This window comes from Alligator mississippiensis, chromosome 4 (assembly GCF_030867095.1).
Source record: "Alligator mississippiensis isolate rAllMis1 chromosome 4, rAllMis1, whole genome shotgun sequence".
Lineage (NCBI taxonomy): Eukaryota > Metazoa > Chordata > Crocodylia > Alligatoridae > Alligator > Alligator mississippiensis.
The window spans coordinates 97,364,669-97,378,699 of record NC_081827.1 but is presented as its reverse complement, the minus strand read 5'-3'; the positions used below and the strand labels follow the sequence as shown (position 1 = coordinate 97,378,699).

The window sequence follows — 14,031 nt, the reverse complement described above, 5'->3', positions numbered from 1 at the left end:
CCGTGGTGCTGCTGGCACTCCAACACTGTAGCTCTTGCCCAGGGGCTGGGCTGCCACCATGCTAAGAGCAGCCAAGTGAAAGCACCAGCACCTGCACTGTGGCTTGTCCCTGCAGCTGCAGCCAAACACCCAGGATGCTGGGGCTCTTCCTGCTGGACGAGCTAGAACAGGCACTGCATGCACCGGAGCCAGCATGGGGGGGGGCACAGGCCTGTGGGGTCAGCCCTGCACCATTCTGCCAGCCTGCAAACCAGGCTTGCATCACACAGGCAGATGAGTTTGACACTCCTGCTCTAAGGTAAACACTGGAGCTGCAGTAAATGGATTTCATGATTCAGCAGGGAGACTCATTCTGCCAGTATTAAACGTGTACCCAAGTATTGTAGTAGGGGGCGCTAAGCTACTGCTGACATTGCCTTAGTTAAAATCATTGTTCATTAGAGATCCTATAGCTTGTTTACTCAAGAACAGGAATATTAGCCCCACAGTCCTGGCCGAATGCCAGCTTGTGGGATTGATGTTCTGTGTTCCTGAAATTCCTCTCTGCAGTTTCATTTTGATCTTAGATCATATTCTCTACTTCTGCTGTAGTGGTGGTGTGTGGTATTAAACAACCACTCCTTTCCAGCTCCAGTTCTGCACACATGCACATTCGCATGACATTCACACACTCGCACCCCATCTTTGAGCAGTATGTTCTTGTGGGTGTGCAGTGTAGAGCACACACAAGTGTTATTGGTTTAGAAGAAAATGTTTCATTTAATTGGAACTATGTATTTCAAAATCATTGAATCTCTCAGAAGGAGGAAAGTTTTCCCTGATATATTTTTCACACTTTCTGTGGGCCCTCTGCACTTTTCCCTCTCATGTTACTTTGCAGAGATGATTCTAAACTCTGTCTATGAAAGAAATATGTAATATTTCAGGTTTTATTAATCGTACTTTGTTGCAGCTTGTGTCAGCATTTATATTTCATTTCAGTGCTTTACCAATGTTGTAGCACCTTCCTAGATGTTTTTTTCTTTTTAATGAAAAGGCGAAATCTGTCTATTATGGGGAACATTTTCATATCCTTATTTTGTATTGATAAGGGATTTTATGCAGCAAGATAGCTGGAATGTATCTAGGATGCTCATTGTGTTGCAAGCACCAAAATTGAATTTTGGAGTGGCTGACTTGCAATAAAGAAATGGAGTGGTTCCGATTCCCTTTCTTATATCTGTATCATAAGGAAGTGTTATCGTGTCAGTAAATAGCAGTCATTCAGGGCATCACTGTTCCTAAGGCCTTTGTTTTTCTTGCAGCAGGAATTGGAAACCTTCTCTCTACTCAGTAATGGCACATCAGTCAACTTATCCAATCAGGTAGATGCTATGCCTTTTTTCTCTGTATTAGGTAACAGGAGAATCTCTGTGTTTTGGTTGCATGCAAGTTTATTACCTTTTTGGAGGAATAAAAATATCAGTGTTTTTATATTTTCCTGTTTTCAAGGGACAGTGTTAAGATGATAGCTGTCAAAGGCTGCATTTGGCCTGATACTGGTAGCACATAGCTCATGAAAGCTGAAAACATTCTGAAAATCTGATTTGCTTTTGATTGTCAGTTTTGTTTGTTTTACTTCCTTTAGACTGGATGATTTCACTTCCTATTTATTTCAAGTTAGTTTCACTTCTGGTTCTGATGTTGTTACCTCAGTGCTAATAAGCAAGGACAAGCAAATGAAATTAATGATGAAACTTATAAAGTACAGACAGTCAAAAAGTCCGAGGCTGAATTGATTAAATCTGCAAGTTAGTCTAAGCTGCATAGATTGAACCAGTAAGCAAGTGAATGGACACTCACTTTTTGATTCCAGAAATGCAACCACATGCTTGTACTGGCCCCCTTCTATTGGGAGAGGGAAGGCGTGGGGGGGGGTGCAGATCGAGGCCCCCTTGGTGAGGGAGGGAGTGGGACAGGGGCTGGGGTGAATGGGGCCCTGGGCCCAGGGTAGGTTGTAGGACGGAGCCACAGGAGGCTCATCCAGGGGCATGGGTGAGGGGGTATGGCTCCCTGCCACTGCGCGCAGCCCTGGGAGGGCATGTGCCCCCTGGATTTGTGCATGGGCAGAGGAGGGTTGTCTGCTGTGGGCAGGGGCTCTGCACCCTGTTGCCTTTGTCCTGGAAGCTGTGTAATGCCATGTTGTGCCTCCTTTCGCTGGGTGGGCAGGGGATATGGCACGGCCAGTGTGTGGCTCCTGGGGCAAAGGTAGCAGGGCCATAGCCCCGGCCCTCAGCGGGCAGCCCACCTCTGCCCCGCACACAAATCTGGGGGGGGGCACATGCCCCCCATGCCTTCCCCGGGAAGGCACGCAGTGGTGGAAATCCACGGTCCTGGACAAGCCTCCTGAAACTCTGGTCCATGACCTGCCCCTGCCCCACTCCCTCCCTCACCATGGGGGCTTTGATCTGCACCCCTTTTCCTTCTCCTCCAATACCTTTTGCTCCACAGACTTACCTGCTGGGCACTGCTCTACACACTGCCAGGGTGCATTCTGGTAGGGTTACCATATTTCTAGTTTCAAAAGGGTGCGTGCTTGTGTGTGTGTGTGTGGCGGGGGCGGGTGTTGTAATATGATTGTGGAGGGCAGTGTTATGCCTGTGCCCTGCTGCTGCCTCTCACTTCTGACCCACAGTACCCCACATGCTGCCAGGATGTGCGGGGACCCACACACACCCACAGCCCCTGACACCTTCACAAATTCTCCCCCCCCAGCACACCCCCTACACCCACCCCCCAACCATACAAAGTACCAGCATAATTTTGAGTTTTTAGCTATGCAATTAAAATCATGATTAATTGCACCTAATTTTTTTATCACGCCACTAATCATGATCACATTTTTTAATCGCTTGACAGCCCTATTTTATTTGTATTGTGGTGATTCCTAAAAGACCTGTTTGTAGATGAGGGCTCCATTGTCCTAGGCACTGTACAAATATTAAGCCAAAATTATGAGGTTTGTATGCAGCTTCATGAAAACATTTCATATTAGTGTTTTTTAAAATGATTTGCCACTTTGTATTTTCCTTAAGTAAACCATAACAGATGTTTAAAAAAGTTATAGTTTTTGTACATAAAATAGGATGCTAGAGGATCATAGTTTGATGTTAACATTAATATGTGACTTGCCTTGATATCTTTCTAGCTATGAGATTCAACCTTAAAGATGTTTTTGTAATTGCACCTAATATTTTTAAATTAATAATGTTCCTTTTTTGTAAAAAAGAAACCACTGCACAAACACTAAATTTACCTGATTCATCTGCAAATGCAGTGTCTCCAACTTATGTTTCACTGCTGTCTCAGTCATTCTAAGCTGAAAGCAGGAAAAGAAAATCTTTGAACTTTTCCTATTTAGTGAAATCACAACATTTTATTTCTTGCCTCCAGCTCACAGTCAGCAGTTGTTTTGGTAGAAATCTTTTCCTGTTTTTAGTTTGCTATATAAGTTTTTTGTGGTTATTAACTTGAAAAATAATGTGTGCTAAGAAAAGGGTAGTTGTGTAAAATAAGGCAATTAGATTACATGCTTCATGGAGCTAATTGATTTGGCTGTGGAATTTGGGAAGGAATATTTGTGAGCACACAAAACACCACAGTCCTATTTCCAGAATTGCTCAGATGGCCAAGTATTATGGGGCGAGAGGGCTTAGAGTCCTCTGAAGCAACAGGTTTTGATCATTGCTGGAGGTAAAGATCCCCAAGTTAGTTGGATTGGTTTACAAAACAGTACATTAGTTTTATGATTTTTAACTGAAAGAGACAGTTAAAAAAAAAAAAAAAAGGAAAAATGACAGCAATTCATAACCATTGGGGAGCAGAAAGAGAATTGAGTTGTGAAGCATTTTTAAAGATGAATAAATACATTTGTGGCGGTGTTTTCTCCCTTTTCCCTCACCCAACTTCACTCCACCTTTGCAGACAACTTCCAATGGATTGGGTTCTATAGAGGACATTGAAACAGGTAAGATTTCTCCTTTCTTTTTGTTTGTGTATTTTTTACAGTGGCTATAAAACACCTGACCAGGTTGGCAAATCTAAGAGGCCTTTTGTCTTCATTTGTGTCTCTTTGGTATCTCTTACCTTTAGAGACTAGGAGAGACCTTACTGGCAGAGGGAGGGCTTTGTAGCAGGCATATATGGAAACTGGTTTCTCTTTGTAGCTTCATTGTGACCGAGGGGAAAATCAGGCAAAGGCTGCTCTTACTAGAACCTTTTGCAGTTGAATCCTTCTGGAGTTTAACCTTTTGCAGTTGCAGTTATGGAGCAGAACAAGGGACACACAGTATTTGTGCGTAAATAGGGAAGCCAGGGGACATAACCCTCTTTGGCTGTGCTTTCTGAGGCCAGCGTGGATAAGTGAGAAGTGAGATTCTGGTACATGGTCCCAGACAGAACAGTTTAGCTGACATGAGGTTAAGGTTGGAGGCACATATCAGAGCTTTGAATGCATATTATTCTAATGGGTTTAGATGTTAGAAACCCAAAAAATGCAGTGACAGTGTCACGGTTTTACTCCTCACATCAGGATATGAACAGCCTTAACCTTAACTCTTCCCCTTTTGAAGTGCTAGCCCAGAGTCTTGTCTTCCTTCCACAGTAGAGTATTGGAGACATAGCACATTGGTTTTCCAGTTGTCCTTGCTTGAATATGCCTGATATTAAGCATGAAGATTCATCACTAAATTAATTATTCCTCTCTTACATGTGAAGGCCTGAATTTTATGATTCAGGCTTTTGTTGTCTCAGTTAAAACACACTTATTGTGTATTTTAATGGTACTTAAATAATTGCCTGTCACATAGACTCATAAGACCCAGTCCTGTGAAGTGATGAGTATATCTTAGGATCCCCAGTACCGAGATGATGAATTGGACACTTAATGCAGAGTAAGGAATGATTACCTTCAGTAAGCTGCTCCTGCACTCAGCAGTTGGCATAAAAGCTCAGTGTCAGCTCTGCTAAGGCTGAATTTGTCTCATAAAAGGTCAGATCTAAGGGTCCTAAGAGTCACCTGTTTACTCAGACTGCCCTGAAAATTGGAGTGGCTCATGGAGAGGGGAGGGTGAAAGGTGGATTTATTTTTCCAAATTTGGGAACATTTGAGCAATGGGGTTCTGACGTGCCCTACCTCACCTTGCCCCTTTTCCATCACCTTTTCTTAAGGTTGATAGATTCTACCAATAATTTTCCATGGAGATATGAGAATCTGATCCATGGATGTGATCATAATGGTCTTGATAGTTTGACACAGCCCTAAGTTAGGGTATGGCATCGAGCTTTGAGGAAGCAAAACTGAAAATGGTTTTCCTAAAAAGAGTGAGTCAGATACTGTCTAGATAGGCACTTGTAAGCCCATATCGCTTATCCTGTGCACACATGGTCTGAGTAGCCAATCATTTTTCTGATAAGCTGAGTAGCTGTAGGGCAGTAATTCTCAACTGGGGTGACATAGCATCTTTGCTGCTATGAGATCTTTTTAAGGGTGACACTTGGTATTAGCACTCTTGGGTGTGCAAATATCTACACATGATTCACAGGATAAACCTAGAGATTTTAAAAAGGAATTCATAGTGTCAAAACTATTTTGACCTGTTGTGTTTCTGAGTTCATTGCAACAGAAGAATTGGTCTATTATTTTTTGAAACTCAAAACCTGAGTGAAAGCTAAAAGAGGGCATTTCCCACTTCTGAGTGTAGGCAGTAGGATTAGCAATTTGCTAATGCATCTTCAGACAACCTTTTGGGACTGGTGGGCCATGCTCAACTTTCTCGTGCCGCTTGATGTCATGTCACCATTTTATATTAGTCAGTGCCAAGCATCCACTCATGTGGTCTGTGTTGTCTGTTGTCATTGATGGTTAACTTTTTAATTAATATAATACAGCTGATGTAATGGATAAGTTTGCTATAAAAAGTGAAAAGTTGATGAGGCATGTAATAAAATTATAATGAAAAGTGAATGTTTGCATTTAGAAACAAATTAACTTGAAGAAAGCAGGTTCAAGTAGCAGTTCTAAAGCAATACTGGAAATAGGTTAAGTTGAGAAAGCTTTCATTGTACTATCTAGCTACAAGGTACAGAGATGAGCACTATTCCAAACCTGAATATGTTGTCTTCAGTGAAAATTTATCTGATCAGGCTATGGTCCTAAGTAAGTTGAAATACCATTTTTTTATGAAGAATGAACATTGGGATAAATTTGGATTATTTTTAAAATATATGAAATGGGGTGCTGCTAAATTCAGAAAAGTTATGGAGAGGGGCCTCATGTCTTAAAGGGTGGTGAACTCTGGGGGATATAAAGAAGCCATTGAAAGTGGTCTTCACAGAGCCAGCATCAGGCAGACCCTCAGCAAAAATCGGGAGAAGGGAAGGAAAGAAAGACATGTCACTACAATCTTTTTCTGTCAAAGCATTTTGTTTTCTTTATTTGGGAAAATATAATCTGAGGATAGCATGAAAGTTTCATTTCAATTGCATCTCCTGAGTCTCTAAAGTGTGAAATGTTCGTAGGCATTTTGGAAAGATTAAATGCACTCAGATGATGGATATTTGATTGCAGCCTTCGCTACCCCTCAACAGAGGCTTATTTTGCGTATAGGAATTTCTTAGTTTCATAGTAGGTAGGGTCAGAAGGGACCTGAGCGGATCATCAAGTCCGACCCCCTGCTGTGGCAGGAAAGAGCACTGGGGTCAAACGACCACAGCAAGGTGTTCGTCTAACCTCCTCTTAAAGACCCCCAGGGTAGGAGCCAGTACCACTTCTCTTGGAAGTTGGTTCCAGATCCTAGCCGCCCTGACAGTGAAGTAGCGCCTCCTGATGTCTAGTCTGAATCTACTCTCTGCCAGCTTGTGACCATTATTCCTTGTTACTCCTGGTAGTGCTCTGGGGAACAGGGACTCTCCCAATGCCTGCTGGTCCCCCCTGACTAGTTTGTAAATAGCCACTAGGTCCCCCCTCAGCCTTCTCTTGTGGAGGCTGAACAAGTTCAAGTGTCATAGCCTCTCCTCGTAGGGCCTGCCCTGCTGCCCCTGATCATGCAGGTGGCCCTCCTCTGGACCCTCTCCATGTTATCCACATCCCTTCTGAAGCGCAGCGCCCAGAACTGGACGCAGTACTCCAACTTGGTTTTTATTTCACTTAATCTTTATCTTCGCATTTTACCAGAAGATATAGCAAGCTTAGGGAAGAAGATGCGTCTTTCCACCCCCTAAACTCCCACCCACTAGTTACGGAGGGGAGCGTCAATTGTGCAGTAGGGTACTTAGAAAGGAAGCCCATCTCTGGCAGGTGTCAGGGGCTCAGGAGCAGGGCTGTACCCAGTTAGAGATGCCTGGTGAGTCTTAGGAAGTTATTGGGGAACTCATACCCTGTACCAGCATTGGGAGACTTGTCAGGGCCTCCTAATCCTTGGCCCTCTCCCCAGCGAGGTTTTCTGCTTGTGTCTCTTGAACCTGAAGAGTGAATGTGGGAAGTGGGGTCTTAGTTGAGGCCTAGTGGCTATAAGGAGCAGAGGGTGTAAGGAAAGCAACTGAGTTCTGCAGAAGGTGGTAGAAGAGGTTCACTGTAAACTGCTAGCTGTAGGGGGTGGGATATAGAGTACTTGCACTGTAGGCCCAGTGTCTCTAATCCTGATCCCATTGAATTCAGTAGTTGAATTGTAATTTATTTCAGTCAGACTAAGACCTGCCTTGCAATTGCTGAGCAAGGTCACCAGGCCTTACAATGATCCATATAGTGCTTTTTTGCTCCAACTGAGCCATTTTGTGAAAGCCTTTGTGAGGTCAGGGGCAAAAATCAAAGGTCAAGAATCTTTGAACCTGGAGTGACCAGCCCCTGATGGTGGTTTCACATGCTCGGTGCTTGTGGCTTTACTCACTTGTGCTTGTTTTTGTTGGTTGAGCCATGCTCTGATCCCCCCTGTGCAAGGGGCTGTCCTGTGTGACTGGTTCTCTCTCGCCCTGGCAGAGTGCTCCATGGACCTGCAGTGCATTCCTGCTCCCGTTGCCACTTCCATCCCTGTGAGTGAGGGGTTGGCCCTTTCACCCTCTGACTTGGATGTAAAGGGCCTACCCACCTCTCTTCCTGCTGCCAGCCTGCTCCCTTCTCCAGACTGTGTCTCCCTGCCAGTGCCTGAGAGTGTGGAGGACTTCACAGATGGGGAGATCATTGGGGAAGAACTGGACTCTCTCCTGGATTCCATTGCTGATGGGTCACAGTATCCTCTAGTAAGAACTCAGATCACATGAATCCCTCCATTCTTATTTTGAATCAGTCCTTTATAGCTTTCTCTCCCCTCTACCATACTGCCACCCATTCTTTCAGAGGAGTGCACTTGATGCCTTTCTCTGACCACAACTGGCTTTTATCCCTTTAAGGAGCCTATTAGAAGTCTTGGCTCACCATACTGCCTGTTATGAGATTGGTAGCTCTGGATGGAGCTGCTGATCCCCAAACACACAACGATAGCGTCTTACCTCCTTTTCAGTGCCTGGACACTGAAGCGGACATAAGGTGGATTGTCCCCTTGCCCTAAAGGGCTATATTCTCTGGGGTGGCATCTTGCTGCTGTAGCATTCACAGTCCATCAGCTTATCTCCCTAATGCAGGGGCAGGCAATTATTTTGGGTGGAGGACCGCTTACTGAGTTTTGGCAAGCCATCGAGGGCCGCATGACAGGCAGCCTAGGGCAGATAAAAAAAATTTAGAAAATTAATATTTAGGGGCCCTGCGGGCCAGATAAAAAGGCCTAGCAGGCCGCATCTGGCCTGTGGGCCACATTTTGCCCACTCCTGCCTTAATGTATACTCTGTTCTCTCTTCCCTTAATATGCTGTTTATTTTCTTTCTTCTCTTGACTTGCAAAGTCCCTGGTCCAAGGAACCATCCCCACCAACCTGCCTACTGAGATGCCACAGCTGATCCCTGTGTTTCCGGGTGGAACGCCGCTGCTGCCCCCTGTGGTGACAGGAAATATACCAGTCTCCACACCACTGCCACCTGCCTCCTTTGGCCTGGTGATGGATCCTACCAAGCAGCTCTCCTCCTCCTCTGTCCTGGATGCCTTTGAGCCACCACCACCAGGGGGAAGTGGTGGCTCCACTCTGGATTCTCTGGATTCGCTAGATCTACTCCCATACCCCGAGTCACAACTCGATGCACTGGATACCTTTGGGACTAGCAGGGGTTCATTGGACGCCTTGGATTCCTTTGCCATCGGTAGGTACAGAGCACAAGGGTATAGAGCCGGCAGGTTTTTTGTGCCATGGAAGGTATGAAAGGGCTCCTGGAATACTGCTCTTGATGCCTCTCTGATGAAGATAAGTCTATGTCCAGAGAAGAACATTGGAAATAAGTAAACTCTAGAGAAATGGTATGGATAGAGGAAAGACTTAAGGAACTTAATACACAGAGCATGGATAACTGGTGAAGAATTTCAGTGGGACAATTTGATGACTGATCATATGTCAGTGGGGTACATTTACCTATGTGGAAAAGTGGTTGTCCAAGGTTATCCAAGGGGTGGTATAACCAGAACTAGGTATTAAGGAAACTCAGTTAGATCTTCAAGGGTAGGTATTAATCTACAAAGTGGAGTGGTAGAAGTCCTTTCATTCAGAGTCCTTTACAACAGAGTCATGGCACATCTATTGGGTGGCAAGATCTTCATTGACAGTGGCATAGATGGTTTAATAAGTCTTTGCCATCTCTGATTTCCGTGGGCAATACATATCATATCTCAAAGAGGACTTCAAGGGTTCTAACATTTTATGGAGTTGGATTATGGACTAAGACTAGGTAAGGAACTCCAGAGGAGCTGAGCAATTGATGTGTGTCACTGGATGGTGAAGCATCACATTCAGGATGTGATGAAGCAGTGATTAGTGGATCAGAGATTGGCTGGGCAGAATTTTGGAGCATCTAGTCTCTTCTATGCTGGATTCCTTTTGTCTCTGGCTGTTTGGGTGGCTAGCACCAGACGGGCAGCCTGGAGTTGAGTTCTGTTGCCTTAGGGACTTTCAGAAAAGGGAGGGTTTTATGGAGGTTTTCAAGACCGAGCAGGAGGCTTGAAATCCCTGGAAGGCTGAAAAAAGTAAACCTGTGCAACAAGTATTAACGTGCATCTCTGTGATGAGGACAGCTCCTGAAAGTAAAGTGTGTGTGTGGGTGTTTTTTTCTTTCTCTCTCCAGAAGAAACTGGCACTCAGGAACTGCGACACCCTGCTGGCAACCAGACGCCATCTCCTGTGGTGAGTGAGCTGCTGCCCCAGGATGATGTACCAAAGTGCCCAGGAGCCAAGGTGGTGGTGGTGGGGCAGGACTACTTCTGAACTTGGGGTCCTGTCTTAATGTGTCCAAAAACCTGGTTCCCTCAGTTTCTAGGCATGGAGCGCCTTGCCATTATGCAAAACCTCTTTCCAGCTCTCCCAGTGTATGGCAGGGTTGGGCAGAGGATATTCTCCACTGGTGAATTCTCCTCCCCTTCTTTGTTCCCTACCTAATATAAATGGAATAAGTGGAATGACACAGAGCTGGAAGGGACCTCCTGTGTCAGGTAGTCCAGTTCTCAGCTATCATGCGTCCCTCATATAATCCTGTTAATAAACTTACCAAGTTCCTAATTAAAATTAGTCACTGGTTTGCCCCCACTGCTCCTATTGGAGGTCTCTTGTGGAGCCTCTACCAAGCTGTGTGACATGTCTCAGTTGCACATTGGGTCACCAAGCTGGGGATGAGCACTTATGTCCTATTGGTGGGGTAATGTGCCTTTCCATAGACTGGGTTACTGAGTAGAGCCTCTATCCTCTGCATTTTCACCTATTTTTTTTTATTGCTTCTGATGCATGGGTCAGTTTCCCCTCAGCTTGTGGCAAGGTGAAGCCTTTGGTTGAGATGCCTTCAAAAGCAAAACTCATTGTGAAGGAAGGCAAGGGGAGAAGAGAAACACTTTTCTCATTGCATAGGAAGGAAGACATCCTTTTTTGAGGGCGATACATTTCCTGTTGGGTGTACCTTGAACATCAAGAATGTAAAGTTAATTCTGCTACTTCTCTGGTGTGTCTGCTGCTGGTGACAGCCCTCTTGTGACCTTGATCCTGAGTGTCTTTGGCATGCAAATCAATGACAGAGCCAAGAATTAAAGACTGGGGAGCCAACTACCCACTGCCAGTAAGACTTAGAAGATAGAGATGTGCGTTATTGTCTTTCAGGTCAACCTCATTGGGGTAAGTCACCCTGCTGTACCCAAGGTGCCTGGGCTCCTGCTGTCTCAGGCAGAGTCAGCAATGCCCAATACAGCCCTGCTCGTGAAGAACCCACTTGCATCCACTCACCTCTTCAAACAAGCCTGCCACATCTGCTACCCCAAAACAGGTGAGGTGCCCTTTGTGACACCCTGAGCAGTTAACATGATTGGGGATCACCCTCTGGCTGATCTGGTTGTGATTTCGCATAGGCCCTAAAGCCGGAGATTACACGTACCGGGAAGGTCTGGAGCACAAGTGCAAGCGAGATATACTGCTGGGGAGACTGCGAAACTCTGAAGATAAGACGTGGAAGAGGATCCGACCTCGCCCCACCAAAACCAACTTTGTAGGATCCTATTACCTGTGCAAAGGTGATCTGCAGAGGATGGGTCTGCTGCAGGCAGGGACAGGGTGATGAAGCGTGTGCTGGCAGAGGTGGAGACAGGCTTTTAGTGGGCCTTGCTCTCCCTAGAGCCTTCATCAAGCAGTCACTAGGTTTTAGGGATTGGCTGGTGGGATGGAAACAAGAAAAGAGACTGAGGAGTCCATGACGCTGTAGGAAATAGGAGCCTTGAGAAGTAGAGCAGCAGGTAGTGTTCACATTGTGAGTATAGGACTGCTTGGAAGAATGATGCAGTTGTCCGATAAGGAGGTGATCGATGGTAAGCCAACATGGATGCTTCCTAGGATACATTCTTGGTCAAATGCAAAGTTGCAGGCTGAGGTGCATGAACAATGTGTGCCCCCAGAGGCTGGGGGGCACAGCAGGCGGCGGTGTCAGTGGTGACAGTGAGTGCGGAGCTCCTGCAGGCAGCTGCGGCAGTGGCAGCAGTAGGAGCAGGCTGAGCAGGGAGCTCCCACAGGCAGCCACAGCAATGTCAGCAGTGGGGAGGAGGTGTGGGGGGTGGTGAGTGCTGACCAGTGGTCAGTGACCATCCACAGATACTGTTGGTGGTGTCTGTGGGAAGGGGTGGCGAGCGGCAACCGCCTGCAGGTGCTGCCGGCAGTGTTGGTGGTGCTTTTCGCAGGGGGTGTATTGCCAATCTTGGGGTGCACATGTACCCGCGTCCACCCCCTATGCGTCGCCGATGATGTGGTGGAGAGACTGATGCTTCTCCTGCCTGTTCAGTGACCCCAGTGCCACACTGGTGCTTTGGTTTTATACTGCCTCAGGGAACAACCCACCATGTTGTAACTAACACTGCTTCCTACGGCACCAGGACCTTCCCTAAAAGTCCCTCGTCCCCGTACTGAGCAGGCCAGGCATCACTTAGTATTTGGGATACGACAAGATTGCTCTGAGGTGGTGTAACTACAAGATAACTGATAAGGTGGAAAGGGCCCAAAAGCTATGACTTGGGGTTTGTCTACATGGGGTCGCTCATAAAAGTTGATTCAGATTAATTTCTAAAGTGGATTACCTAAACTATATTAAGGCATTTTGTGGACACTCTTATTTATGGCATGGACAAAGGGACAATTACCTCACTTTAAGGAAAGGGGAGGATGTACCACTTTTGAGCACACATCAGCTGCTCTGCTATAACTGTTCCATTTGTCCACTCCTATTCTGCAGACCCTGAAGCTAAACCACAGTGATCTGCCTCTGAATAAAGCAGATAGTAAATTATGACAGTTTAGCTTCTCCTTACCACAGGGTAGAGCAGACAGACAAACCAGTGGATTCAATTGAGCTGGAGTAAGTTCTGCACTCCCCCCACCTCCACCCCCCCCCAAAAAAAAAAACCCAAAACAAACCTTTTTAAGTGGTTTTGTTGTTTAGTTTGTCTGCACCATCAGGAATTTGGGGTAGTTTAACTCACTTTAGAGATGTCACTTTTCAAGTGTCATTTTGGATGTGAATTAAACTAAGCCGAAATTTAAGACCACTTAAATTTCGGATGGAAGTGTTCACACGGGATTATTGTGGTTTAGTTTATTCTAAATTCATACCTTGTAGTTAATTTGGATTGACTTTCCAAGATGTGCCCCTCTATACAAGTCCTTGGGGGTCTGTCTTAACTCTTCAATTTCCTGCTGCTAGTCTATTGTGAGGTGCAGATAGCAAAGGGCAGTGGGAGGTGATGAGAGAGGGCTCAGTTTCTGACCTAGCTGCCCACCCTGTGTGGTGTGTGCTCTTTATTGCTTTGTAGATATGCTTAACAAGCAGGACTGTAAGTACGGGGATAACTGCACCTTCGCGTACCACCAGGAGGAGATCGACGTGTGGACAGAGGAAAGGAAGGGTACCCTCAATCGCGACCTCCTCTTTGACCCGCTAGGTGGCCTCAAGCGGGGCAGCCTAACCATTGCCAAGCTCCTGAAGGAACACCAGGGCATCTTCACCTTCCTATGCGAGGTATCAGGAGCAGGGGCAGGAACAAGGGAGGGAGCAGTCATTTTCTCTGTGATTTATGCCATGTCCATTCTCATCTATGGCTGGGCTGTTGGTCCATCCTACCTTGGGCCCTGCCCTCAGAAGCAGCAGTGCCTCCAAGGATGGTGGGAAAACAAAATCACTCAAGAGGCACCTGAACAATTATATGATCTTGTATGTAGGAGGGGGTTAATCTCTGCCCCTGCAGGTGATCAGCCCACACTCTGAACCACAGAATGAATTACATTTGTTCTTTATATCTACAAATGTAATTAATAATTCAACTTTGCCCCGACTGTAATAAATGGATTTGAAGTCGGTGGAGATGCTGACTAAATTAGCTGAGGATTGGCCCTATTGTGA

General features: G+C 45.8%; 1 protein-coding gene across 3 annotated transcripts in view; it reads left to right on the top strand.

Moving 5' to 3' along the window:
* ZC3H7B (zinc finger CCCH-type containing 7B) overlaps positions 1-14,031 on the top strand; it is a 70,905-nt gene that overhangs the window by 21,955 nt on the left and 34,919 nt on the right. For 2 of the 3 annotated variants that reach the window (XM_014607581.3, XM_014607572.3), the window contains exons 7-14: positions 1,305-1,364; positions 3,964-4,006; positions 8,015-8,274; positions 8,913-9,264; positions 10,237-10,295; positions 11,256-11,418; positions 11,501-11,662; positions 13,445-13,650. In XM_014607581.3, the coding sequence (XP_014463067.1) occupies positions 1,305-1,364; positions 3,964-4,006; positions 8,015-8,274; positions 8,913-9,264; positions 10,237-10,295; positions 11,256-11,418; positions 11,501-11,662; positions 13,445-13,650 (1,305 nt within the window). The remainder of the gene's footprint in view (positions 1-1,304; positions 1,365-3,963; positions 4,007-8,014; positions 8,275-8,912; positions 9,265-10,236; positions 10,296-11,255; positions 11,419-11,500; positions 11,663-13,444; positions 13,651-14,031) is intronic. The other variant, XM_014607589.3, reaches the window with a different exon arrangement.